Source organism: Xyrauchen texanus, chromosome 16 (genome assembly GCF_025860055.1).
Source record: "Xyrauchen texanus isolate HMW12.3.18 chromosome 16, RBS_HiC_50CHRs, whole genome shotgun sequence".
Taxonomy (NCBI): Eukaryota; Metazoa; Chordata; class Actinopteri; order Cypriniformes; family Catostomidae; genus Xyrauchen; species Xyrauchen texanus.
The window spans coordinates 21,802,379-21,828,384 of NC_068291.1; the positions used below are offsets into that span (position 1 = coordinate 21,802,379).

General features: G+C 43.1%; 1 protein-coding gene across 1 annotated transcript in view; it reads right to left on the reverse strand.

Moving 5' to 3' along the window:
- Positions 1 to 1,295: 1,295 nt before the first annotated feature.
- The window catches only part of ldah (lipid droplet associated hydrolase), a 119,644-nt gene continuing 94,933 nt past the window's right edge, over positions 1,296 to 26,006 (reverse strand). Inside the window, 4 exon segments of the mRNA XM_052145218.1 lie at positions 1,296 to 1,328; positions 1,330 to 1,469; positions 2,500 to 2,513; positions 4,647 to 4,734. Of these exon segments, the coding sequence (XP_052001178.1) occupies positions 1,296 to 1,328; positions 1,330 to 1,469; positions 2,500 to 2,513; positions 4,647 to 4,734 (275 nt within the window).

Genomic DNA, 26,006 nt, shown 5'->3' on the forward strand with positions numbered 1-26,006 from the left:
CTCCTTCCTTCAGTCACGCTATCTGATAGCTTTGTGTCAACACGTTCAAGTTCACATAACAGTGTTATTAAGCGCTAAAATGGATATCTGCAGTTTAAGCATTGAAGACATACACGGAAGTTAATTTCAAAGAGAAAGAAAGGCTATTGAAACTTCAACAAGTGGGTGACTTATACAAGAAAGTGAAGGAGATGTTCAGTCGCAAGGAGAGATGCATAGATTTTGTGTTCAAGTAAAGGTAAGTTAATATATTTATAAAAACCTGTGTTATTGATACTGGGTCATAGATATTAGGTCGTTGTTTCTAGTTAATCTGAGGCTATGAAGTGATGATATGGCAATCTTGTCCTTGTGTTATGTCTGTTTTATAGTTCTAGTGTTAGGGTGCAGTGTCTGTTTAAAATATATATTAAGAAATGTAGACTGAGGTGTTTATGTTACATTTGCCTTGTGCATTTAGGTTAAGATCGTTGTCTTTGGTGGTCCGATTAGTTTATTGCTGTTGTCCATTCCAGTAGTGCTGAACTGTGGGAAGAGTGGCACGTGAGGACAATGATGTTGAAACTAATAACTGGCAATCTTTCATTTTTCTTTTTGTTGTATGTATTAAAACAAGCTCTTCTGGCACTATGGTTCATTGTATGATTTAATGGACATAAATATGCTCGGCTCAGTATATCACAATCTTTCATTTGTGTGATATGAGCAATATTACTGTCCTGAATTTAAAACAATTTGGTATTTAATATCGCCACTGTGACATAATTGTTTCCATTGACTGGTGGGTTATAAGGCAACAATTGATGTCAATAACATTTCCATGACATTACACTCATCTGTATAATGTGTTTTGGGCACAGCATTTAATAATGTGTATTAAAATTATTTGATGCTTGCCCAGTCTCAAAGCCTGTTTAGGTGTTGATTTAGGGTAAGGATGTCTGATTTGTTTACCTCTCATTTATCTTTCAGGACACTAGTGGTTAGGTTTAGACTTATGTTTATGGTTAGGGAGGTACACTTTACTCATTAAAACCTCCATCAAAAATTCACCTTAAAAACCTTGTCTGCTTACAACACCATACTTGCTTTTGGCACCCACCACTAAACATTTCATTGGGAAACTCCAGCCAAATGTGTAATACAACACGTAACTTAGGTTTGCAAAAATGTGGCCATGGCCATGTAATTTTCATGAGATCGGGCTGGAATATATGATCTTGATGTTGTTTATATACTGATTGCCATTCAAATGCTTTGGAATTAAATGTTAATCTGAATGAAGGCTAGCGGTGTTACAGCGTCCTCAGGTCATCATAGATCCATGATGGTGGTCACGTTGACCACTTCTTCCCCTGCATAAAGGACAAATGCATGCAGGATGCCCCTCTCACAGAGATAAATGCCCCCTTCAGGGAAGTCCTTTCTGATAACATGGTAGTACTGTACAGGGCACCAGTGGTCCATCGCTCAATTATGTTTTTTTTTTTAAAAAGCTGACAAAGGAAAGCAAAGTAAGCAGAACACCCACAGCCGAAGAGTTGTTTGATCTCATTAACATGATTTAGGTTACTTCTTATTTGTAGAGTGCACCATTATGATCATGTATCATTCTGTGAACAGAACTTTATAAATACATCACAAGGCTGCATGTATGTCACTGCTTGATATAAAACACAATCTTTCATTTAAAAGGCACACTATATGATTTTAGAATAGCAAAAGCGCCAGCCCGCCAGCCCTCTTTAGTATATTCCTGCTTCATATTCCTTGGCCAGCCTCAAGCTGTCAGAAGCAACATTTGGTGAATGATTGTCATAATCTGACACTCTGCAAAAAAATTGCATTCTTTTCTTCGAGGAAACCTCAAGTTAAAACATTTTCTGTTGACTCAAGATAAGATACGTTAAATGTACTAAGCTGATAAAACCTAAATCAAAGTAGAATATTCATATGTGTATATGTGTCATTAATCCATTGCTGTAACTACCTAGCAACCAAGATTAAAACAAGGAAACAAGAAAAACTATTTGTCAATGAGATAAATAAAATAAAGCTAATTCAAGAGATATTATTAATATGTTATGGAATTTTGCTTCTCGAGTAAATTTATATTGTTTTAAGGATGTTAAAACTTTTAGAATTAAAAAAATATATAATTTGTAGGGCAGAATAAGGTAATCACTCCAAAATGTGTGAAAATAACAGGATTAAGAACTTTGAAGTGGAGTGGCTACCATCTTAATATGCAGTGTGTATTTGGCCATAGAGTGAGGCTTTAACAAAGGCATACCACACTGAGAACTTCACAGAAGGTCCAAGTCAAAACCATTAGGATTCTTTTTCAATGAATCAAAATGTAAGCAAGATTGACATTAAAACCACTATGTCCACCATCTCCCTTCGGACATTGTGGACACTTGAAGGGTATTTCCTTTAGTTAGGCTGCTGTAACCTCTACTGAATGGTGCCAATAACATCAATGCGAAAGAAAAAAACACCCGTACAGATTTCTGAGGGCTATTTATTGGTAAGACCTCTAGAGCTGTACACAATAGAAAGATCAAATTCTCTTGTCAAATGCTTTGCATGATTTCTCTGACAAACTGCATAATGTTTGGCCTTTGCCGACTGTACCAGTTAATCGTGATGGGTTCTACATCTGTCCGCCTGATCGATTTCACCACAGCTCATAAATCTAATAGAAGAGTCAGATGCATGTGGTTTAGGGCAGCGAGGGGTTTAAACATATGACCTCCTGTCTTCACCTTCAGCTTTTTCGGAAGAAAATGAATCTAGCATCGCTATTGGCAAGCAATACGTCCTGCATTTCTCATGAAGCTGATACGAAAGAATGACACATATCCTGACACCCATGCAGACAAACAGACAATGGTTTTCAGAGACATCGATGGAAAAGAAGAGCTTATTTCCTTGATGGAATTTTAGGTGGGATGCAAAGATCAGACCACGCAAACTTGCTAATAACATTTGATCAGCTTCCAGGCTCAAGGGATTTTCACAAGGTACTCAAGGTTCGCAACTTCTGAAAGCAGTAGTCTGAGTGAGTTGACCGCAGAGGTGCTAGGTGTAATATGAGACAAAGGTTTTAAGTATGGGATTTTTTAATGGTAACAGGGTGAAAGCAGTGAAGACATCACCTTTTTAACTGATGACAGATATAGTCCATCAGCCATCAGCAAGCCCAGTCCTCCACCCCTCTGCATGTGTATGTGGTCTCTGGTTTGCATCAAACCATAGTATTGAAAGGTACGCACTTAGGCTGGGTTCTTCCGCCCATGTTTCCATTGAGAAAAAGGAAGGGTTATGTGGAGTGCATCTATGGAGGATTTGATCTACAAAATCTGATTTCTAGCCATGTGTTTTTCATGTATTTATTATTATTGAGATAGAGTGTGGGTTTTATCTGCTGCCACCATATTTACAGTCAGGGTCCAAAATGTGCTTTCGCAACATCTGCCAATGGCATTTTAAAGGGATAGTTCAAGTAGCAAAATGAAAATTCTCTCATCATTTACTCTCCCTAATGCCATTCTAGATGTGTATGACTTTCCTTTTTCTGCTGAACACAACTAAAAAAGACTTTTAGAAGAACGTCTCATCTCTGTAGGTCCATACAATGCAAGTGAATGGTAGCCAGATCTTTGAAGGTCAAAAAAGCAGATAAAGGCAGCATAAAAGTAAACCAGTTGTTACATCCATATCTTCAGAAATGATGTGATAAGCATGGGTGAGAAACAGATGAATATTTAAATCATTTTTTACTATAAATCTCCAGTTTCACTTCCACATTCTTCTTTTGTTTTTGGCCATTCGCATCCTTCATGCATATCGCCACCTACTGGACAGGAAGGAGGATTTATAGTAAAACGTGACTTATATATTTATCTGTTTCTCACCCACACATATCATATTACTTCTGGAGATATGGGTTTAAACTCTGGAGCCGTATGGAATACATTAATGCTGCCTGTATGTGCTTTTTGGACCTTCAAAGTTCTGGCCACCATTCACTTGTATTGTATGGACTTACAGTGCTGAGATATTCCTGTAAAAATCTTTGTTTGTGTTCAGCAGAAGAAAGAAAGTCACACATCTAGGATGGCATGTGGGTGAGTAAATGAAGAGAGAATTTTCATTTTTGGGTGAACCATACCTTTAATTTAGAAACTTTTCTGGCAGCCATAAGTATTTCTTACCAGCCACAAAACAGTATTTTGTATGATTTTTAATATGGAAAAAAGTGTTGCATGTTGTTGTAGCTGTTTGTCTTTTTTTTTATTAAAAATATATTTTTGCCTCTGACAGTGGGATTATTTGGCTGTTTTTCCTTGCATATTTGTGACAAACAGCTTAGATTTTTGTGCCACTCACATCATCATATTTAAGACGTTCCATTTCACTCAAAGGAACTACACAAAAATGTCACTTGATACTTGATTTTGTTTCTCATATTTACGATTTGGTGTTTAATGTGGTGAATATTCTACATGTGTTGCCAATAAATAAATAAATAAATACAATATGTAAAAGTAGTTTAGAATGAAATTAAGGAAAAGAGTGTATTTTGAAAGTTTACTTATATTTGCAGTGAAAACAAACAAACTGATATCTGATATAATGGCATTACCTTGCTGAGGTGTTGACATATGGTTAAGTTCTCTCTTTCTACAACCAGTTGCATTTCATGGCTCCCCACGTACATACCATTTGCTGTAGAGACAGTGAGAGAAACAGAAAGAAAAAAAATAGACACATTTAGTGGTACCTTACAAAATCGCAATAAATGATGATGTGCAAACAGAACATCGTAAACATTTACACATTATGCACAACACAGCAGCCATGGCGGGTTGACTAAACAAGAAAGTATCAATATATTCAAACTCTGCCGCAACCTCAAAGGCCAGCGCTTGTACAAACATTGAAACAGCAACCAGATCATGAGGATTACAGCTGTTCCCATTTACATTTACTGTGGATGTAGACTGACTAACAGTTTAACGATGCACAGTGATGTCATTGTTTTGAGGCTCAGACTCTGTGCATTGAAATCAGGTGTGTCATTTGTGAGGATTTCATTCCGGACTCTCAATGGTTCTCCCAGTGCAGGCCTTGCAGAGTGGAAGGTTTTAAAAAAAATACCAAACCAAATATACAGTGGCCCAAAATAGTATTTGGACACTAATTTCATTGCATTAGATATAAAATATATACATTTTGCCATATCTTCATCAAACTGGTTGCATTAACTATCCACATGGAAACAAAAGAACACAAAAGGAGATGTTAAGCAAATTAACTAATTTATTTGTATGGAAAAAGATGCAATGAAAGTGAATGGTGACTGAAGCTTTAATTCTGCCACTCTTATTGTATTCCTCATGTGTTTTGGAATGACATAAGGATGAGTAAATTATGACAGAATTTTTATTATCCCTTTAACTGTCCAAATACTTTTTAGTGTACACTATTTATACAGTATTATGAGGGAAACATGGACAGGAAAGAAGGAAAATCTTTCCAGGAGAAAGAAACTTGATCCCATTGATCTTACATTCCATTAAATTTTTTGTTTTTTGGGAATGAGCAGATTTTATTAAAACCATTAGTTTAAGGAAACACATTGGGATTTATTTATTTATAAATTTTTTGCCATTTTGTCCTTTTTAAATTTTCATCTGAGCAGTCTGTACATGCCACAGACACACACACACACACACACACACACACACACACACACACACACACACACACACACACACACACACACACACACACACACACACACACGCACACACACGCACGCGCACGCACGCACGCAAATGAGATTCATGAGCTAATACAAGCCATTTGACATCATGACCTTGGAAACTATTCAAAAGAACTGATTCTGATCTTGTCTCACCAGGGACAAACATTTGATAAGTTGCACTCTAGTATTTCCTAATTTTCTAGGAAGTTTGGGAGGGAAATATACAAGGGCTTTTTTTTTTTTTTTTAATAGCCAATAGCCCTAAGTTACATCACAGCCATAAACCTACATGCCAGTTGACTATAGCTAGGTGGTTTTAGAGGCAGGGACATTCTCATACTAGAGAGCATTTGATTGGACAAACGTCTGTGTAGTGCAAGATGACTTAAGAATACATACGGTCCATTTCTCCCGGAAAAGAAAGATTGCAATGTGTATATATGCAAAAACTGATCAAAAATTTTTGATTTTCATGTGAATATTTTTACGTTTATGGATTGGCCCCATTCACTTTCATTGAAAGTGTCTAACTATAACCAAGATTTAGCTTTTTTTTTTAAAGAAAAGGAGGGAGAAGTCAAAATGTTTTTGGTTGGTAATCAATATTTTGCCACAAATGCTGTAGATTGAGCTTAACTTGTATTGAACCAAGAATATTCCTTTAAAAGAGCCACTAACCTTATTGATAGAGACCTGTCAGTTTACTTGAGAATGAGCTGGGCCAGCCTGAAAAATAGCTATTTGAGCTAAAAAAAAAGCATAATTTAAGATACCATTGTTGCCAGATTTTACTGCTAATTTAAAATATGTTTTTTGTTCAGAATCTTGACCGGCCATTTTGGGGATTTCAGTATTTCCACATTCAGGTAGATAGGGGAAATGCACTTGTCTCCCACTTCTATCTAAAAGAAAAACAATAGCTGCCCAGAAGTGTAACGAACATGGCCGCCAAGTGATCTGACTTGCCTTAAAGGGACTTACTACAACACTACACTACACTGCAGTATAAGAAAACAATTACATTTAACATTTTGGGCATTCTTTGTCATAATCAAATTTACTTCTTCAAAATAAATGTTATGCTATACCCCATCACCACCCCCACTCCACACTTTATTTCATGTTAAACATTTGAACTTAACCCTCGTGTTGTGTTCGTTTGTGCTAATACCTTTTAATGAGTAAAATACAATGAGCAAATTTGTTTCACTCAGAGGCCAAACTGCAGTGAGTATTAGTGTATGAAATTCCCAGTGATACACATAAATATAATAAACAGTAGTGTCTTTTTGTCACACTTTTGTTTATTACTTCCTGAAACATACTTATAACTTACAGCAGACTATCCCGATTCAAATGTGCCCAAACACACATAATATTCCTCAAAGAGTGTACATGGAAAGACGATGCTCAAAAGGGAGCTCAAAACACATTGTAAATTTGTGTTAGGATGCTCCTGAACACTTAATATTTCTGTATTTTGTAGACTATTCATTTCCAATGGCTGATAATTTTAGACCGGGAACACTACAGATGTAACACAGTGAAATAAATGCAATAAAATTGTATGAAAATTATCAAAAATAATTACATTTTGTTCAGATGCCCGGTGTGAACGAAGTCATGAAATTTTATTCCAACTGAATGAAATAAATAAAAAAAGTTAAACAGTCAGTTTTGACCTGAACACAATATAAGGGTTAAAGTATTTACCATTTAGGAAAGTCATGGTCAGTCATGATATTTCTCTTTATATTTTTCTTTAAACACGTAAGTGAAAAGCCTGCTGATATTATGTATCAAATTGGTGAAGTGAATCTGCTTATTCATAAGATATTAGATCTCTCATTTAATATTCATTAGCATATCAGCATATCTAATTCTAAACCAGACATAAAATGTTACCTTCTTACCTCAAAATTGTTTTTGTCCTGTAAATCCTTTATTTTTCTACACACTGATCATCTCAAGAAGGTGGTTCTCATGTACGATAGTGATTTCACCCCTGTAGCTAATTTCTAATTGGTTAAACTGATGGTGTTGCGACTCACTCTGTTACAACACTGCCAATCAATGTGTGATTCTGTGTACACACATGTATGAGTGTATGGGTTAGGGAAAACTCCTCAATGACTTGCTTCCACTGAGTGAAGAGGAAGTGAAGGTCTGATCACACATCTGCACGGCTCTAATGCTATAATATTAATCATGCTCCATGTACTATATCACCCAACACTGTTAACACATTTCACAGGACTGAGAGCTTGATACTAAAAGGGGAAAAAAGGCAATATATTTCATCCCTTTCCTAAAGAAGAAAGGCATGGAAAAAACTTAAGGTTAAGTGAGTAAAGTTACGCTATGTTTCATTATAAGTTCATCCTTAATGTTTGTTCCCTTACACTGGAGAGTTTAATTCAGAGCCATATTTTACAGAGGAAATGATTTTTGGGAACGGGGAAAACTTCTATGCAGAAAACTAAGGGGATTCCCCATCTTATTTGTGGTGCTTGCTAAGGCAAGTAAAGCATCACTATTACTATTGATCAAATTTAGGAGTAGAGGTTTGCTCTAATATCTTAAATTAACCATTTAAGCTCAGATTGGCAGAGAGAAAAATAATGATCAAAATAGAAATAAAGAATCGGTTACCTAACGTAACCTCGGTTCTCTCTAGACGAGGCAGTATTAAGCTAGCTACTACGGAAAGATTCATCTTTCTGAGATATTGAAGCAAAAATTATCCTTAATTTTTAATGCATTTGTCAACGCAGTGCAGCAACTGCAGACCTTGAATGGGCTAGCTAGCGAGCTCATTGGTTGCTCTGTGGCAACTGCTGCAGCCTATAGACGAACTTGGGCGAACTCGCGTCCAATGAGAGGTGTCCGCGCTACTGCATCAAAGCCCGCCAAAATGGGCGTGGCTAGAGTGCATATAAGCGTAGTTCAGTGAGGCTGGAACCCTGGTTTTCATTGAATGAAGCGAAAGTCGCCGTGGCGCTGAAAGCACGGCCGGCTACGCAATACTCGTTCCTCGTCTAGAGAGAACCGAGGTTACGTTAGGTAACCGATTCGTTCTTCACGAGAGGTTCTCTCGTATTGCGTAAGCTAGCTTACGCTCACGGAACCCATTGTCAACGCCGTGCTTGCCAAGCATCCACTGCATGAGCCCCGGGGTGGGGGGACCCGGGGAGCCCTTGTGAGTGGGGAAATAATATTTGGCCGGCAAGAGTGCGGGCCAGTGTGTGTGTAATACATAAGCACATTGTGGGAAGGGAACGACAGAGCGGCGGTGCCGGTCTGTGTGGAATGAGTCCCATCAGTGCAGCTCACCAGGGGAGCTGTAGCGTATTAAACCGCTAGTAGTTTTGCCTGCAGGGCGGGCACTTCCAGATTGTAAAATCTGACAAAGGTGGAGGGGGAAGCCCAGCCCGCTGCCACACATATGTCGTGAATGGAAATCCCGCTGGACCATGCTCACGATGAGGCCATGCCTCTAGTGGAGTGAGCCCTAATGCCCAACGGGCATGGCAGGTCTTTTGACGCGTATGCGGCAGCAATAGCGTCCACTATCCATCTAGACAGTGTCTGTTTCGAGGCGGCGAGTCCTTTGGTGCACCCTCCGAACGAAACGAAAAGCTGCTCAGAGCGTCTGAAAGAGGCGGAGCGCGCAGTATACAATCTCAGTGCTCTGACTGGGCAAAGGAGATTGGCTGATGACCAGCGGATGACCAGCTCCTTTTTTCCCAGTGACTGGCCGTGCAGGGGTTCAGCGAACGCCGCGACGGCCGCCACATACACTTTGAGCGTGGATAGGGATCTGCCCTTATCCAGCAGCTCTTTGTAAAAACACGAGCAGCGATGACACCCCACATGTCCGTGGGTCCAGGTCTCTGTCGGTGCACCATTTTGAAAACACAGACCATTTTGACGCATAGAGTCTTCTCGTGGAAGGGGCTCTAGCGTGTATGATGGTGTTTATTACCCCTTCTGGCAGAGCGACGGGTAGTCGTTGATCACCCACGCGTGCAGCGCCCAGCGCTCTGGGTGGGGATGTCAGATCGTGCCGCGAGCTTGAGAGAGGAGATCTGCTCGCACTGGGATGGGCCACGCCGCTGTCAGTGACAGCTGCGTAAGCTCCGGGAACCATGTCTGATTCTCCCAACGCGGGCTATGAGGAGCACCGAGTGACGCGTTTCCTGATCCTCTGCATTACCTGTGGCAATAGCGAGACGGGAGGGAAGGCGTAAAGCGGGCGGTTGGGCCAGTCCTGGGCCAGCGCGTCCTCGCTTCGAGAAAAATACTGGGCAGTGAGAGTTCTCTTCTGACGCAAAGAGGTCTATCTCTGCTCTGCCGAATATGCGCCATAACTTCTGGACTGTTTGAGCATGCAGGGACCATTCCCCTGGGGAATATTGTCTCTGGACAGTCTGTCTGGGCCGTCGTTCAGGTGGCCTGGCACGTCGCGTCGCCCTCAGCGAGCACAGGTGGCACTGGGACCAACTCAGTATGCGTTTCGTCAGATGGAAGAGGTTCCTGGATCTGACACCGCCCTGACGGTTTAGGTAGGATACCACAGATCTGTTGTCCGAACGGACCAGGACGCGGTGACCCTGAATGACCGGAGAAAGTGCACAAGCGCATACTCGACCGCTATCATTTCCAGACAATTTATGTGAAGGAGCTTTTCCTGAACTGACCATAGGCCAAAAAAAACGGAGAGCCCTCGCAGACCGCGCCCCAACCCGTGATGGACGCGTCTGTCGAGATGACTTTTCGGCGAGATACAGCTCCCATCGTCACTCCCCGCTGATACCATTCGGCCACTGTCCAGGGCTGCAGAGCTGAAATACAGGTCTTTAGCCAATGCTGAAGCGGGCGCATGCGCAGTAAACCCAGCTGAAGTACTGCTGCGGCTGAGGCCATGTAACCTAGCACTCTCTGAAATTTTTTCAGAAGCGTGAGGCTGTTCATCTGAAAGGATGTGGCTAGTTGCTGAACACGGCGCACGCGCTGTGTAGATAAGCGAGCCGTCATTGCCACGGAGTCTAGTTCTATTCCAAGAAAGGAAATTGCCTGACTGGGCTGTAGTGAGCTCTTGGTCCAATTGACTGCAAGACCCAAACTTTTCAGATGGCTGAGGAGAACTGTTCTGTGAGACAGAAGCTCCGTATGTGACTGTGCCATAATCAGCCAGTCGTCCAAATAGTTCAGAATTCGCAAGCCCTGACTCCGCAGGGGTGCGAGCGCCGCATCCATGCACTTCGTGAAAGTACGGGGTGCTAAAGACAGGCCGAACGGAAGGACGGTGTATTGATAAACCGCGCTTACTGTGCTTATGCATGACTGCTCGCAGACAGCAGGGACAGGCTGTTCTGTGAGTGACTTCCCGATTGAGGTGAATGGGGAAAGAGTCACATCTGTTAAGTGATGCGCGAGCATAGTCACGGGCACGGGACTTATATACAGAGAAGTGTTTGCTGGCCGTGTGACAGAGCGGCCAGAGAATGGGCGCGCGCACGTATTCGTGAGCGCGTTTATTGACTCTAACACTCGAGCGGGCTGTGTCCGCTTTATGTGAGTTGGCTCTGATCGGGACACGGGAAGTGTAATGCTTGTGTGTAGAGGTGAACACTGGATTGTGGGCACATTTTCTACACAAGGCTGGTCGTGTGACAGAGCAGCCAGAGAAGAGGCGCGCACTACGGATTAGTGGGCGCGTTTATTGACTCTAACACTCGAGCGGGCTGTGTCCGCTTTATGTGAGTGGGCTCTGATAGGAACACGGGAAGTGTAATGCTTGTGTGTAGGGGTGAACACTGGATTGTGGGCACATTTTCTACACATAAGGCATGTTTGCTCTTTACAAGATTTCTTTGGGTCGCCGTGAAAACGGCGTTTGAGTGCAGGCAAGCGGGCAGTATCACCGGCTTGTTGGCTGCTGAATCCACCACTGCAGTAGCCTGAGAGAAGGGGACTGACAGAGGGCGAAGCTTTGACGGCTGTCCGGCTGCGGCGGGACTGAGCCGTCGTTTTCTCAACAAAGCTAGGAGGACTTCGGTTGCTCAGGTTTCAACGCAATCTTAGGCCGAGGCCAGCGGGGGGGCAGCGGTCTGCGGCGGCTGTCTGAGCACAACCTAGGGCGGCCGCCCTGTCGACGCTGAAAAGTCTGGCTTTGCTGAGCTGGGCGCTGTGAAGAGGCTCGTGCAGGAGGCTGGTCACGTGGGCGGCCTGCAGAGGAGCTAGCGCGACGAGGCAGGAAGAGATTCATGGCTTGGGTGGCTTTCTGGACTTCCGTGAAACGGTCAAAAATGCCACTCACCGCGGAACCGAAGAGACCGGACGGAGAGAGCGGCGCGTTGTCCGTCGCGCTCCTTAGATCTGAAACAGCCTCTGGGTGTCCGCCTTTCTCATCTCATTCTCGAAGGAGGTCCACTTGGAGGATCTGTAAGACGGCCATGGAATGCAGAGCAGATGCAGCTTGGCCGGCGGCGGCATAGACGCGGCCAACACAGGCGGAAGTAGTTCTGCAGGCCTAGACGGGAGCACCGGTTTAGACCGCCATCTCGCGGAGGGCGGGCAAAGGTGTGCTGCTACCGAATCCTCTGGATTCCTGGGCCGAGGAGGAGGCTTGGGAGCCTGACCACTCCTCGCTGTCCGAAGCCATGATGGAACAGCAACCCTTATCCTCCGCCTCGTCATCCCTGATGGCAGCAGTGCGGCCGCTCTGGGATGGGCGGGAGGGGGGCGAGGAGGGTGAAAGCGAGACTCGAGGGAGAGGCTCCGGCGAGGCAGTCACTTCTAACACCGGTTCCGGCAGCCTTGGGAGCGGCGCTTCTTATTGCGCGGCGAAACGAAAGGCAGCGCGGCGGCTTCGGTTTTGCATGCTTCAAGTCGAGCCTGCAGGGTCGACATCGGAAGCTCCTCGCAGAGGTCGCATCCGCCGTCAGCGAGGGCGAGCTCTGCATGTTCCCGTCCCAGGCAGAGAGCGCCAGATGAGGTGGCGGTCTCCAGTGCTGAGAGGAGCGCGGCATGAGCCGCAGGAAGTCGCGAGGCATCTTTAAAAAGACGCTCGATACTCTTTTTGTGAAGTTCAGCTGAGGAACTTAGCTTGCTCTAAAAAGGATACGTCGCCGGATGGCGTAGCTCGCAGGATGGCTGAAGATGGCGAAGACGGCCGGCTTCTTCGGCGCTGTCCAAGCTTGCTAGATGCCCCTCGAACGGCGACGCGGCTTCCAGTTCAGAGATGCTGAAGAGCTTCGCTGAAGAGATGAAAATCAGGGTTCCAGCCTCACGAACTACGCTTATATGCACTCTAGCCACGCCCATTTTGGCGGGCTTTGATGCAGTAAGCGCGTGGACGCCTCTCATTGGACGCGAGTTCGCCCAAGTTCGTCTATAGGCTGCAGCAGTTGCCGCAGAGCAACCAATGAGCTCGCTAGCTAGCCCGCTCAAGGTCTGCACTTGCTGCACTGCGTTGACAAATGATACAAAATTAAGGATCATTTTTTGGCTTCAATATCTCAGAAAAGATGAATCTTTCCCGTAGCGTAAGCTAGCTTACGCAATACGAGAGAACCTCTCGTAAGAGAACTACAGTCTTGACCAAAACAAAATAGGAATCATTTTAAAGCTTAGAAGCTGTAATTTACAATGCATGTAGGCATTATGACCAAAATTGAATAAGTGTGTTGAAATTTGCAGACACATCAGAAATGTTGCGTTTTGATAATTTATTAATAATTTTGCACTGTACATATTATTGTAATTGGAAAAACATACAAATGATAAAAATAGCCATGTGTCATATGTCGTTGGTGAACGTATAGTAGATGTTTTATTCACAGACAAAAATATAGCTAAGTACATGTCTTTGACAAACATTTTATATGTAAACAAGTGCTGCTTATAAGCCATGTTTCCCCTTATTACTTCTTGAAAAATAAACACAACATAAAATATCACATAACATTACTTAGAGGAGGGATTCCCATTAAAATGAGCCCACACACAACGTAATCAGATGCATAGATCATTAGATAAACCACACGAAGCACAATGTGCACACAGCACATAATGTCTTATCTGACTAAAAACACATTAGCTCTCCTGGATCAGATGACTTCACTGAAAATTATGTAGTATGTTCAAGGAATGCAATGCTAAACCAATTGTATTAGGATTTAGATTGCTGCAACCAGAGGTGGAAGTCATCCAAATATGGGCAGAGAGGATCTTTCACTGTAATTACATACGGTCACCAGGAGATGGCATCAAGGACATGACAATGTCCCGGATTGAGAGGCTAAGTGAAAAATTAAGGTTTATTAAATAAAAAAATAAATAAATAAATCCAACATAAAACACGCACAAGGGGGAAAATAAACATAAACAACCCCAAAGGGGAAAAAAGGTAATCCAGGCTGGGGCAGGGGGAAACAGGACTGACCGGACCGAAACAGGAACCAGGTGGTGGAAACAGGACCAACAGGGAAGACTGAACACACAATCAAGACCCAACGACCCAACCAACCGGACCGGACTGGGATGCCATGAGGAACAAACAGGAATGCCCGACTACACAAGATCGACTTGATCACACAAGACACAAAAGACTGGAAACAAGATAAACTTGCACTGGACAGCAAACATGAAGAGAATAAAATAGTGAGTGACTAATAAATGTCCACTAATGGAACAAGACACTAATGGTCCGTCTTGTTCCATGTGACTAATAAAAATCCACACATGGAACAAGACGGACCAAAGAGCGCACGGCAGGTAATACAACCGAAACCACACACTCACACAAAGACAGACAACGAAACACAAGACAGACATGGGACGATGATGCCCCTGTCCTGTCAGCCCAAAACCCATACTGACAGAACCGTGACAGACACAGACTCAATGATGGCTCAAATGACACAGATTGGAACTGAATGAAACCTCTTTTCTCATGTATGTATGCTTTAGAGAGATAGTCATCGTTGTATTTGCATGTGCAATTAGTTCTTATGTACAATTATTATGTTTTATATTATGTTTTGGAGAAGCTTTTGGACACTTGGATACATTCTTTTCGTAATGCTATAACTTTTGATTGCTTTGTCGTATCAGCACAAAATTTTACTCAGTAACAGGTAAAATGATTGGGAACAAAACAAAGCAGTTTTTAGGAGCTACCCTGAGGTATATAATGTAAAATCTGAAAAATAATAAATAGTTTTTATTTTATTATTAAATAAACCCTAAAGTTTTTTTGTTGTTGTTGTGATTTTCTAGATGTTTTTAGGACACTATGAACATATTAGGCAAGACACACTAAGGCATTTTACTACACTAAAAATCTCCCCCCACTGAGATAAACTGGATCAGAGAATGTTTAAAGATATGTACAGGATGCACTCATTAAAAACAATTAAAGCACTCGCTGTGTTTATTGTTAAGGATAAAGTGATTATTTTTGAGTTTTTCTGGTTTAAAAACTAAACTTGAAACAACAATGAGGTATATGCATAAACTCTGAGTTGTGGTTGGTTGTAGAGTACACTTACATGCAGGGTTGGGAGGGTTACTTTTGAAATGTATTCCACTACAGATTACAGATTACATGCTGTGAAATGTAATTTGTAACACATTCCGTTAGATTACTCAATGTCAGTAACGTATTCTAAATACTTTGGATTTCTTCTTCAGCACTGGTAGATGTTTTCATTTGTTTTGACTATAAAACTCTGTTAGTACAGTGAGACAAAATACACATGTTAAAAATAAATTCTCTGAAAAGCCTAAATATCTTATGCAGTGTTTTTTCTAAAACAAGATAAATCAAACTGATTGAAGAATACGATTTTTGCCCCAATATCAAAGGTATTACCAGAAAAAAGAAATTATGATCCAACAAGAATTTTCTTGATAAAAAAATATGATTGTGTCTGGAAACATGTGCATGTAAAATGGGTAGAAGCTTAGCATAAAGCTGACAATTTACACAAGGTTTATTTCTATTTCTTATGCTCCAAACTTACTTTAAACTTATTTCTCTGTCTGCTCGAAAGAATTTAACACATCATAAGAAAGTGTTTCACCGCTGTTCAAATGCACTTTGGATCGCATCATTTATATGTATAAATGCTTTCCATCTGAAAGAAATAATATTAAATGAAACAAATGACAATAAAATGCAAAGTAATCTCCTTAGTAATCAAAATACTTTTTGAACGTAACTATATTCTGTTTACCAATGATTTAAATTGTAACTGTAGTGGAATACAGTTAGGCCTACTTATATTTTGTATTTTATATACGTAATACCATTACATGTATTCCATTACTGCCCAAACCTGCTTATATGTCATTCTATTCTGAGCATTTCTGCAAATTATTCATTAGAAGGAATGCTTCCATCCAATCATTGCACTGCCTAATGCATGTGCTTGCATTACAGCAGAGAATTTAAAATCACACGTGGACAAGACATTGGTTCCTGGCCCAGATATTAGAGCAGACTTTTACACAACACCATGGTGATGGTGCATTTAAGTCATGTCGTAAATATGGTATTTCTAAATATAAGAACCAGGAGGACTAGAACGCACCATGAGATCAGAAACACGTATCAGAATCGACCGCAGTCAATAACAGGACCAGAGTGAGCATGATTGTTGGCCGAAGTTCTGCTACACGCACTCCAAATACAAAGCAGCTAAGAGATGCACAAATTCGATCGCGTCTTATTGAAATTCTGAAAAACTCAAAGTCATGTTAACTGTCACAGTGTGGGTAATCAGGGGACGGCAGACAGAAGGTTAGGATCCAAATGCAGTTTAATATATATATTAACAAAAAGGTAAACACAAAGGAAAGTTTTTCCCATCGTGGACTAACTATCAAACAACAGAACACACAGCTAGGAGAACAAACACGATGGGCAGGAAACCGGGGCAAAGGCATGACAAGAAACCATACACGATATCAACATTAAACAAACACTGGAGCAAATAAAAGGTCCCCGAGGGGAAAAGTAAACAAACACAAACTCACACACGGGTGAACACAAGTTGACTAACATCCACAAACAGCAGGGTAATCCTCGAATGAACAAACACGAAAAGAGGTAGCACACACTGACAGAGGCATGAACGTGAAACGGTAACATTCAACAACGATCGACAAAGACTGAACAAAGAACCAGGGTTTAAATACACGGACAAAGTGGAGACTGAACGAGGCACAGGTGAAAACAATGATGAGTGCAGGCAGAGAGGAAGGCCGGGAATTGTGAGAAATGTAGTTTAGACAAGGACAGTGAAACACGGGACGAACAACAAGGAAAACACGACATGGAGCGTGAACGGTGACGGGTGAAGTGGAAAACACGGAGCAGACAAGGAAACATGACATAAACGCGATAGTGCAACAGAGAACACAGGGCAGACAACAGATAATTGTGACAGAATCCCCCCTCAAAAGGACCGGATTCCAGACGGTCTTAAGAAACCGAAAAGGAAAAATAACAGGGATAAACAAATGTTCCAGGAGAGAGGGGCTAGAAAAGGGGAAAAACAGACAGACCAAAGGGGGCACAAGGGACACGGAGACAGACCAAGGGGGCACAAGGGACACAGAGACAGACCAAGGGGGCATAAGGGGAAATTGGGCAGTCCAAGGAGGCAAAAGGGGAGATGAGACAGTCCATGGGAGCCCAAAGGGCAGACAGGCAGACCAGGGAGGCCGAGAGGGCAGGTAAGCAGTCTCTGGGGGTGTGTGCAGGGAACCGGGTCAGGTGGCCCGGGGGACGTCCACCGGGTAGGGACAGATTTAGGAGGCCTGGGAGATAGAGGCCTGGGCCGTAGAGCAGGGGCCTGTTCCGGGGACCTAGGAGGTGGCCACAGGACATGGACAGTTCGAGGAGGCCTGGGAGGCGGCCACAAGACAGGGACAGGTCCAGGGAGCCTGGGAGGTGGCCACAAGACAGGGACAGGTCCAGGAGGCCTGGGAGGCGGCCATTGGACAGGGACAGGTCCAGGAGGCCTGGGAGGCGGCCATTGGACAGGGACAGGTCCAGGAGGCCTGGGAGGCGGCCTCAGGACAGGGACAGTTCCCGGGGGCGAGGCTGCGACGGGCTCTGGAGACGAAGCTGAGGGAGGCTCTGAAGGCTCAGGAGGCGGAGCTGAGGGAGGCTCTTGAGGCTCAGGAGGCTGAGCTGAGGGAGGCTCTGGGGCCTCAGGAGGCGGAACCATGGAAACCTCTGGAGGATCAGGGGGCGGAGCCGTGGGAGGCTCAAGAGGCAGAGCCGAGGAAGGCAGAGCCGAGGAAGGTTCGAGGGGCTCAGGAGGCAGAGCCGTGAGAGGCTCAGGAGGCAGAGCCGTGGGAGGCTCAGGAGGCAGAGCCGTGGGAGGCTCAGGAGACGGAGCCGAGGAAGGTGGCGCCGTAGGTTGCTCGAGAGGCGGAGCCCTAGAAAGCTCTGGAGTCACTGGGAGCAGAGCCGTAGGAGGCTCGGGAGGCGGAGCCGTAGGAGGCTCGGGAGGCGGAGCCGTAGCAAGCTCTGGAGTCTCTGGGAGCAGAGCCGTAGGATGCTCGGGAGGCGGAGCCGTAGGGGGCTCGGGAGGCGGAGCCGTAGGAGGCTCGGGAGGCGGAGCCGTAGAGAGCTCTGGAGTCTCTGGGAGCAGAGCCGTAGGAGGCTCGGGAGTCTCTGGGAGAGGAGCCGTAGGAGGCTCGAGAGGCGGAGCCCTAGTAAGCTCTGGAGTCCCTGGGAGCAGAGCCGTAGGAGGCTCGGGAGGTGGAGCCGTCGGAGGCCCGGGGAGAAAGGCCGTGGAAGACTCGAGAGGCTTGAGGGGCGGAGCCCTGGAAGACTCGAGAGGCGAAGGCCTGGAAGGCTCGAGGGGCGGAGCCCTGGGAAGCTCGGGAGGCGGAGCTCTGGAAAGCTCGGGAGGCGGAGCTCTGGAAAGCTCGGGAGGCGGAAGCTGTTGGACGGTCCTGGCTACGGGCGTTGGCCCTTGGACGGTCATGGCTGCTGGCGCTGGCTCAGGGACGGTCATGGCTGCTGGTGCTGGCTCAGGGACGGTCATGGCTGCTGGCGCTGGCTCAGGGACGGTCATGGCTGCTGGCGCTGGCTCTCTGACATTTGGGGCATCAGGCTCTGGCTGGTTGGCCGTGGCATGCGTGGGCTTGGGCTCGCTGGACGCTGAGGGCAGAGCCAAGAGGGGTTTAGGGCATGGGGCTGCGGCAGGCGGAGGCTGGAGAGCAGAGACCTTTCCCTCTCCTCTTCCTCCGGGCTGATGCGACTGGCGAAGCTGGGACGCTGTTCCTGGTCAGCGTGGCCTCAGGCTCGCTAGCCGTGGCTGGCTTGGGCGCAGGCTCGCTCACCGTGACATGCGTAGGCTCTGGCTCGCTCACGGTGACAGGCGTGGGCTCTGGCTCGCAGACCGGGGCAGGCGAGGGGTCTGGCTCGCAGACCGGGGCAGGCGTGGGCCGGGAGGCGGAAGCCCGTCTTCTCCTCCTCCGGGCAGACGAAGTGGACCGCGCTGGCTCGTGGAGGGCGACTGGCAAGGAGGGAGCTCAGCTACAGATGGGGGTGGCGTGACAAGAAGCGCCATGGGCGACTGGAGAGTCACCACTGAGGGAGGAGAGGTAGGGTCCTCCTCAGCGTCGCCCACGGTTAACGGCGATCCGCCGACCCGCAAAGTCACCTCTATGAAGCCGCAGAGAGTCCACTGCGTGCGTTGTCGGTGGCAACTGCTCCCTCAGTGAGGTGTTCAGATTGCCCCTGAAGAAGCTCACCAGGATTGGGTCCGGAAGTCAGAGACGCTTGCCAGGTGAAGGAAGTCCTGGATGTGGTCCTCCAAAGGGCGGTCCCCCTGCTTGAGGCAAAGGAGCCGATAATTCGCGGAATAGGCTGCTGGATCCATGTGTGGTCGATCGTTCTGTCACGGTGTGGGTAATCAGGGGACGGCAGACAGAAGGTTAGGATCCAAACGCAGTTTAATATATATATTAACAAAAAGGTAAACACAAAGGAAAGTCCACGATGGGAAAAACTAACTATCAAACAACAGAACACACAGCTAGGAGAACAAACACGATGGGCAGGAAACCGGGGCAAAGGCATGACAAGAAACCATACACGATATCAACATTAAACAAACACTGGAGCAAATAAAAGGTCCCCGAGGGGAAAAGTAAACAAACACAAACTCACACACGGGTGAACACGAGTTGACTAACATCCACGAACAGCAGGGTAATCCTCGAACGAACGAACGAACGAACGAACGAACGAACGAACGAACGAACGAACGAACGAACGAACGAACGAACGAACGAACGAACGAACGAACGAACATGAAAAGAGGTAGCACACACTGACAGAGGCATGAACGTGAAACGGTAACATTCAACAATGATCGACAAAGACTGAACAAAGAACCAGGGTTTAAATACACGGACAAAGTGGAGACTGAACGAGGCACAGGTGAAAACAATGATGAGTGCAGGCAGAGAGGAAGGCCGGGAATTGTGGGAAATGTAGTTTAGACAAGGACAGTGAAAGACGGGGCGAACAACAAGGAATACACGACATGGAGCGTGAACGGTGACGGGTGAAGTGGAAAACACGGAGCAGACAAGGAAACATGACATAAACGTGATAGTGCGACAGAGAACACAGGGCAGACAACAGGTAATCGTGACATTAACTCTCTTTTTGGTTTCTTTACATCTTTAAAAGGTTACCAGGATTTAGGCCTACAGGGTTTATCTTCCTTATCAAGACAACGAAGGTGACATACTGGATAACTTTACACAAACAAGGTAAGTAATTTTATCACATCTGTGGCATGTTAACACGTATTATGTTCAAGTATTGCAGCTGTACTTTTGAAACAGTGCAGGGTCATTTGGCGCATGCTCTCACTTGCCAGCATGCTCACAGAATATTTTTTTGCAGTGGATCCACAATCAATGGAAACCAAACCTGCAAATGCATCCTATTGTTTGCCAGTGATGAAGAAGGTTTTTTCTAAGTTCAACACATGTACAGCTTGAATGGCACAGCAGGTAAAGATTTTACCATCAAAAGAGTATCAAAAGACTTAGTAGCCTACACAGAAACACTTTTTTTTTTTTACCATTAATACCATGTTAATACAGTGGTATATGAATAAGGAAGTCATATAGTGAAGTACCATAGTAGTACCAAGTCAAGTACCGTTTTCTTTGAATTACCTAATTGCCTAATCACGTACATTGAATTTTATATGAATGTGGTAATCATATATCGAATTACAATGGTAGTACCATGGTATTATTTGAAGTACTTTGAAGTACCATGTAAATACAGAATAGTGCATAAATATGGGAATTGTTTCTCTGGTAATACCAAAGTACTTTGGTATTACAATCTGATACCATCAGATATCACATTGTTATTTCCCAGACGTGCCCAACATACACACACAAGAAATTTGTCCTCTGATCAGAAGCTTCCAGTACAGAAATACAACAGCGAGACACAGAATTACAGGATAAGTGGAATAGTATATGTACAAATTTTTATACAGGAATGTGCAAAGGAAATTATGTTCAAATGATTATAGGTTTGTATAGGTAGCAGCATACCTGAATACATTATTGCACTATACTATATTATGCTATACAATGGCTTTAATAAACATTATGTGTATATGTTTTTAGATGCTTTGTCTATGACCTTATGTTCTGTGCATCTGGCTGAAAAAAATATGAAGTAGCTTAAATATATCAAGCTACTTTTGGTGTGTAGTTTGTTGTGTAACTTGCTACTTTCTCTGAAGTGTAGCTTTTAGCTTACCTTAACAAATTTATTGTTGAGATGTAGGTAGCTTAGCTTGCTAATGTTTTTAGTATCTTGCCCAAAACTGCCCAAAACACTTTTTCTCTCACATGTTGATGCGCAGCCACCTCAATCATGAGTGAGTTGTGCCTGACCCCCTGAAACCGCCACAGAGTCACTGAGAAAGGTTTCTGAGAAATTAACCTACAAATGGCTTACTCATAGTTTTAAGCTGGAATAGGAGAAAATACTTTAACACTGAAACATTAAACACACTTAAATCAAATATAATTTTTTTTTTGCTCTGCAAGTAAATGATGGTCTCACAGAAGAAAATCATATGTGTGCTATTTTTGCATTTATGCAATGCATTACACAGGGAACCGATTATGCAACTTACATTACTGTTTATATTTTAATGCAAATATATTCTAAAATAATAATCTTGCAGGTGACATAACAAATAGATAGATGGATGGATGTACAAGAAGAGAGGAGGAAAGCACTGCGAGGAGAAGTTAGAGGGAGACGGGTGTGCCAGTCTTGTTCTATCTCACTTATCTCCAGGGGGGTGTCGGGCTGGGGGGTTTGGCAGGGCATAACATTCCAGTCAATTTTACACATCCTCACACATGCACCTAGTTAACAACTGACTGGAGAGGTAGAAAATAGGGGTCTATACGCAAACACACACAGACTCAGATGCACAAAGACACAAACAGACAAACACATGGTGATATTTTATTGTCTCTTTTGAGTGCCCTAGGTGCCTCCATGTGGCATGGGCAATTCAGAAACAAACAAGGCACAAAAATGACCATATAAACTGTCTAAGTGCTTAATTGGTGGTTATAATGCATAAATGATTGTGAAACTATTTTATAATGCATAATTAATTGTGAAACTATTTATCAACCTAATATCTAATCTTCTATGACTTTTATTGTAAAATGATGGTAATAAGGTTGCAAGTAATATGTTACTTGCCCTGGCAACATTTTCACTGGCCTCACCAAAATAGATAAATAAATACAGTAAATAAACAAAATTATACACTGCATTTTTAGCAACAAATTGTTTTTTGCAGTAAAAATGTTTTGTTTTTTTTACATCAAAATACAAAAATAATTTGAAAAAACTGCAACAATGGCTGGAATTTATACAGAACTGCATGACAGCTTTAAATTCATAAACACATTTCACCCCCTTTAAAATTATGGCATACAGTGATGATTTTTCTTACCCATTCTAATGTTTTCACAAGTTATTCTTGCAATTTGTCTTTCTTTCAACTTTGACAAAACATGTACAGTGTCAAGAAAATGTATGTGAACCCTTTGGAATTTGCTGGTTTTCTGCACTAATAAAATGACAAATCTTCATCTTTATCAAAGTCTCAAGTATAGACAAACACAATGTGCTTAAGCTAACAACACACAAACAATTATAATGTTTCATGTCTTAATTGAAAATCCCATTAAACATTCACAGTGCTGTGGAAAAAAAAAGTGAATCCTTGGATTTAATATCTGGTCGATCCTCCTTTGGCAGCAATAACATATTCTCAGGATGTCTGGTGTGATCGGCTCTCTTGAGGTCATTCCATATCTATTGGGTTGAGGTCTGGGCTCTGACTGGGTCACTCCAAAAGGTGGATTTTCTGTTTATGAAGCCATTCTTTAGTGGATTTACTTCAGTGTTTAGGGTCATAGTCCAGCTGCATTACCCAACTTCTACTGAGCTTCAGCTGGTGCACAGCCATCCTGATATTATCCTGTAAGATATCTTGATAAACTTGCGGTGCTCTTTTTACACCATTCGTAGTGCTGTGTGTTCTTATCAAAAATTCAACATTAGTTTAATTAGTTCAAAAAACACTTTCCAAGTAGCATTGTGGAGTGTCAAGGTTGTCTTAGGCAAACTTCAGGAGTGCAGCATTGTTTTTGTTGGAAAGCAGTGGCTTCCTTCGTGGTGACCTGCCATTGACACCATGCCTGTTTAATGTTTTCCATAACGTAGACTCATGAACAGAGATGTTAACCAGTTCTTATGACTCCTTCATGTCTTTAGCTATAACTCTAGAATTCTTTTTTTTTTTTTTTTTACCTCATTGAGCATTCTGCGGTGTGCCCTTTGTGTCATCTTGGCTAGATGGCCAATTCTAGGGAGAGTAGCCACGGTACTAAATCATCTCCATTAATAGACATTTTATCTAACTGTGGAAAGATGAATATCTAAGCTCTTGAAATAACTTTTTTAAACCTTTCTAGCTTTATGCAAAGCAACAATTCAGTCTTCTGGAGATCTCTATTTTGCGAGGCATGTTCCACATCACCAGATGCTTCTTGTGAATAGCAAACTCAAAATGTATGAGTGCTTTTTATAAGTCAAAGTACCTCTAACCCACACCTCAAATATAATTTAATTAATTGGATGCCAGGTTTGCCAATTCCTGACTCTAATTAGCTTTTGTTGACATCCTTAGCCTAGGGTTTCACATACTTTTACTTGTCATTGTATGACACCTAGCAAAATAATGTTACCATGGTGGCATATTTACATCTGCAGGATTCAGTAAAAAAAACATCACAGAAAACAAAATTATTACGTTTGCAAGGTATAAAAACTCTTTGTACTGTAAATGTTCAACTTATGTAAGATGTAGTGACAATGCAGCACTTATCCCATAGGGAATAACTGGTCCTTTAACTGGTCCAAAACTCTCACACACTGGCCCAAGGCCATCCTTACTGTTGTGCCCTGTTGTAAAAGACTGTTGTGATTCAAAGAGTAGAAGAAGCCCTCACAAACAAAAGCTTTTAAATGTTTCATCCTGTTAAGTTCAAGATGCAGATGGGGAACAAACTTTTATCTTCTAATGTCTTCCACTGTGCCTAATTTGCCTCTTTATTCTTCACATTTGCTTTAGATTTTTGCCCAATTGTCATGTTAATATTAATTATGCCGCCACATGCTCCTCTTCTGGTTCTAAATCATACTGAAAACGATCTATTTACTTCTTCTCTCCAGTCATTTTGCATTAGTTACACAAACAAGAGAGTTTCTAGTTCATTATGGCAACCGTCTGAAGTACATGGACACAGAACATACAACGTATCATCTTGTTTCACCACTGGTTTTATGGACCACAGAGTCTCAATGTGCTTCTCTTTATTCTATTTCCCTTAAAAAGAGCTTAACGAATGCGACAGTTATATTCTCCTTTCCAATTCAATAACACATGTCGAAATAGAAAGCCACATCAACTGAAATACAATACAGGGTTTTTTTTTTTCATTCTGTTAAATAGAGCACAAGGTGGGTGGCCGTGTTCCGCTGTAACCCATATGAAGTCACTTGCCAATTTGTTGAGGAGAAATTTGGGGGAGCTACACCAAAAAACAAACCTTGAATTAACACCTGTCAGCACGTTTTCATTTGTAAAAAAATACCCCCCTAACAGGATATTCCTATTTGACACTTTTGGGTGGTGTGTGATTTCTTTTTTTCATGATGTATGACACCTGTGTAAGGCATCCCTATGCCCAGATTAAAAAAATAACTGATTTATTAAGTCAAGTGATTGCAGGAGAATTTTACACATGGAGCATTTCATCCAACCTGATCACACGGGAAATCGACATGTTACTTCTGAAAGTTTGTGCACCCTGAAATCAATCCAATTCAGATGAATTACTGACAAGTGCCATACCCCGTCACACATTTTTGTATCAATTCAAGTGTGAACACATTTCCTTCTAGTGCAACTGTTCAAGCAACATCCAAGACATAGGTTCTGGTCCCATGGGAACCAGGAAGTAATCATGTTCAAATAAGTAATAGCGAACCAAAAGTTTGTATTTTCTTTTATTTAATAATAAATAAATAAAAATTGTATCGCTTTTTCTCCTCAATTTGTGGAATACCCAGTTCCCACTTCTTACTAGGTCCTCGTGGTGGCACAGTTACTCACCTCAATCTGGGTGGCGGAGGACAAGTCTCAGTTGCCTCTGCTTCTGAGACCGTCAAAATCTGGTGGTATGGTATGCTGTGCATGATACCGCAGAAATTCACAGCATTTGGGGGCACATGCTACTCTCAGTGATCCACACACAACTTACCACGTGCCCCATTGAGTGAGAACCACTTAATCGCGACCACGAGGATGTTACCCCATGTGACTCTACCCTCCCTAGCAACTGGGCCAATTTGGTTGCTTTGGAGACCTGGCTGGAGTCACTCAGCACAACCTGGATTCGAACTCACGACTCCAGGGGTGGTAGTCAGCATCAGTACTAGTTTTCCCTTCACTGATGGTTAGGTTTAAGGTTGGGGTTAGGGTGCATGGTTAATAAAATATGCATTCCTGCTGACTGTATTACATTATTTACAACTAAATATACAACTCGCTTTTGG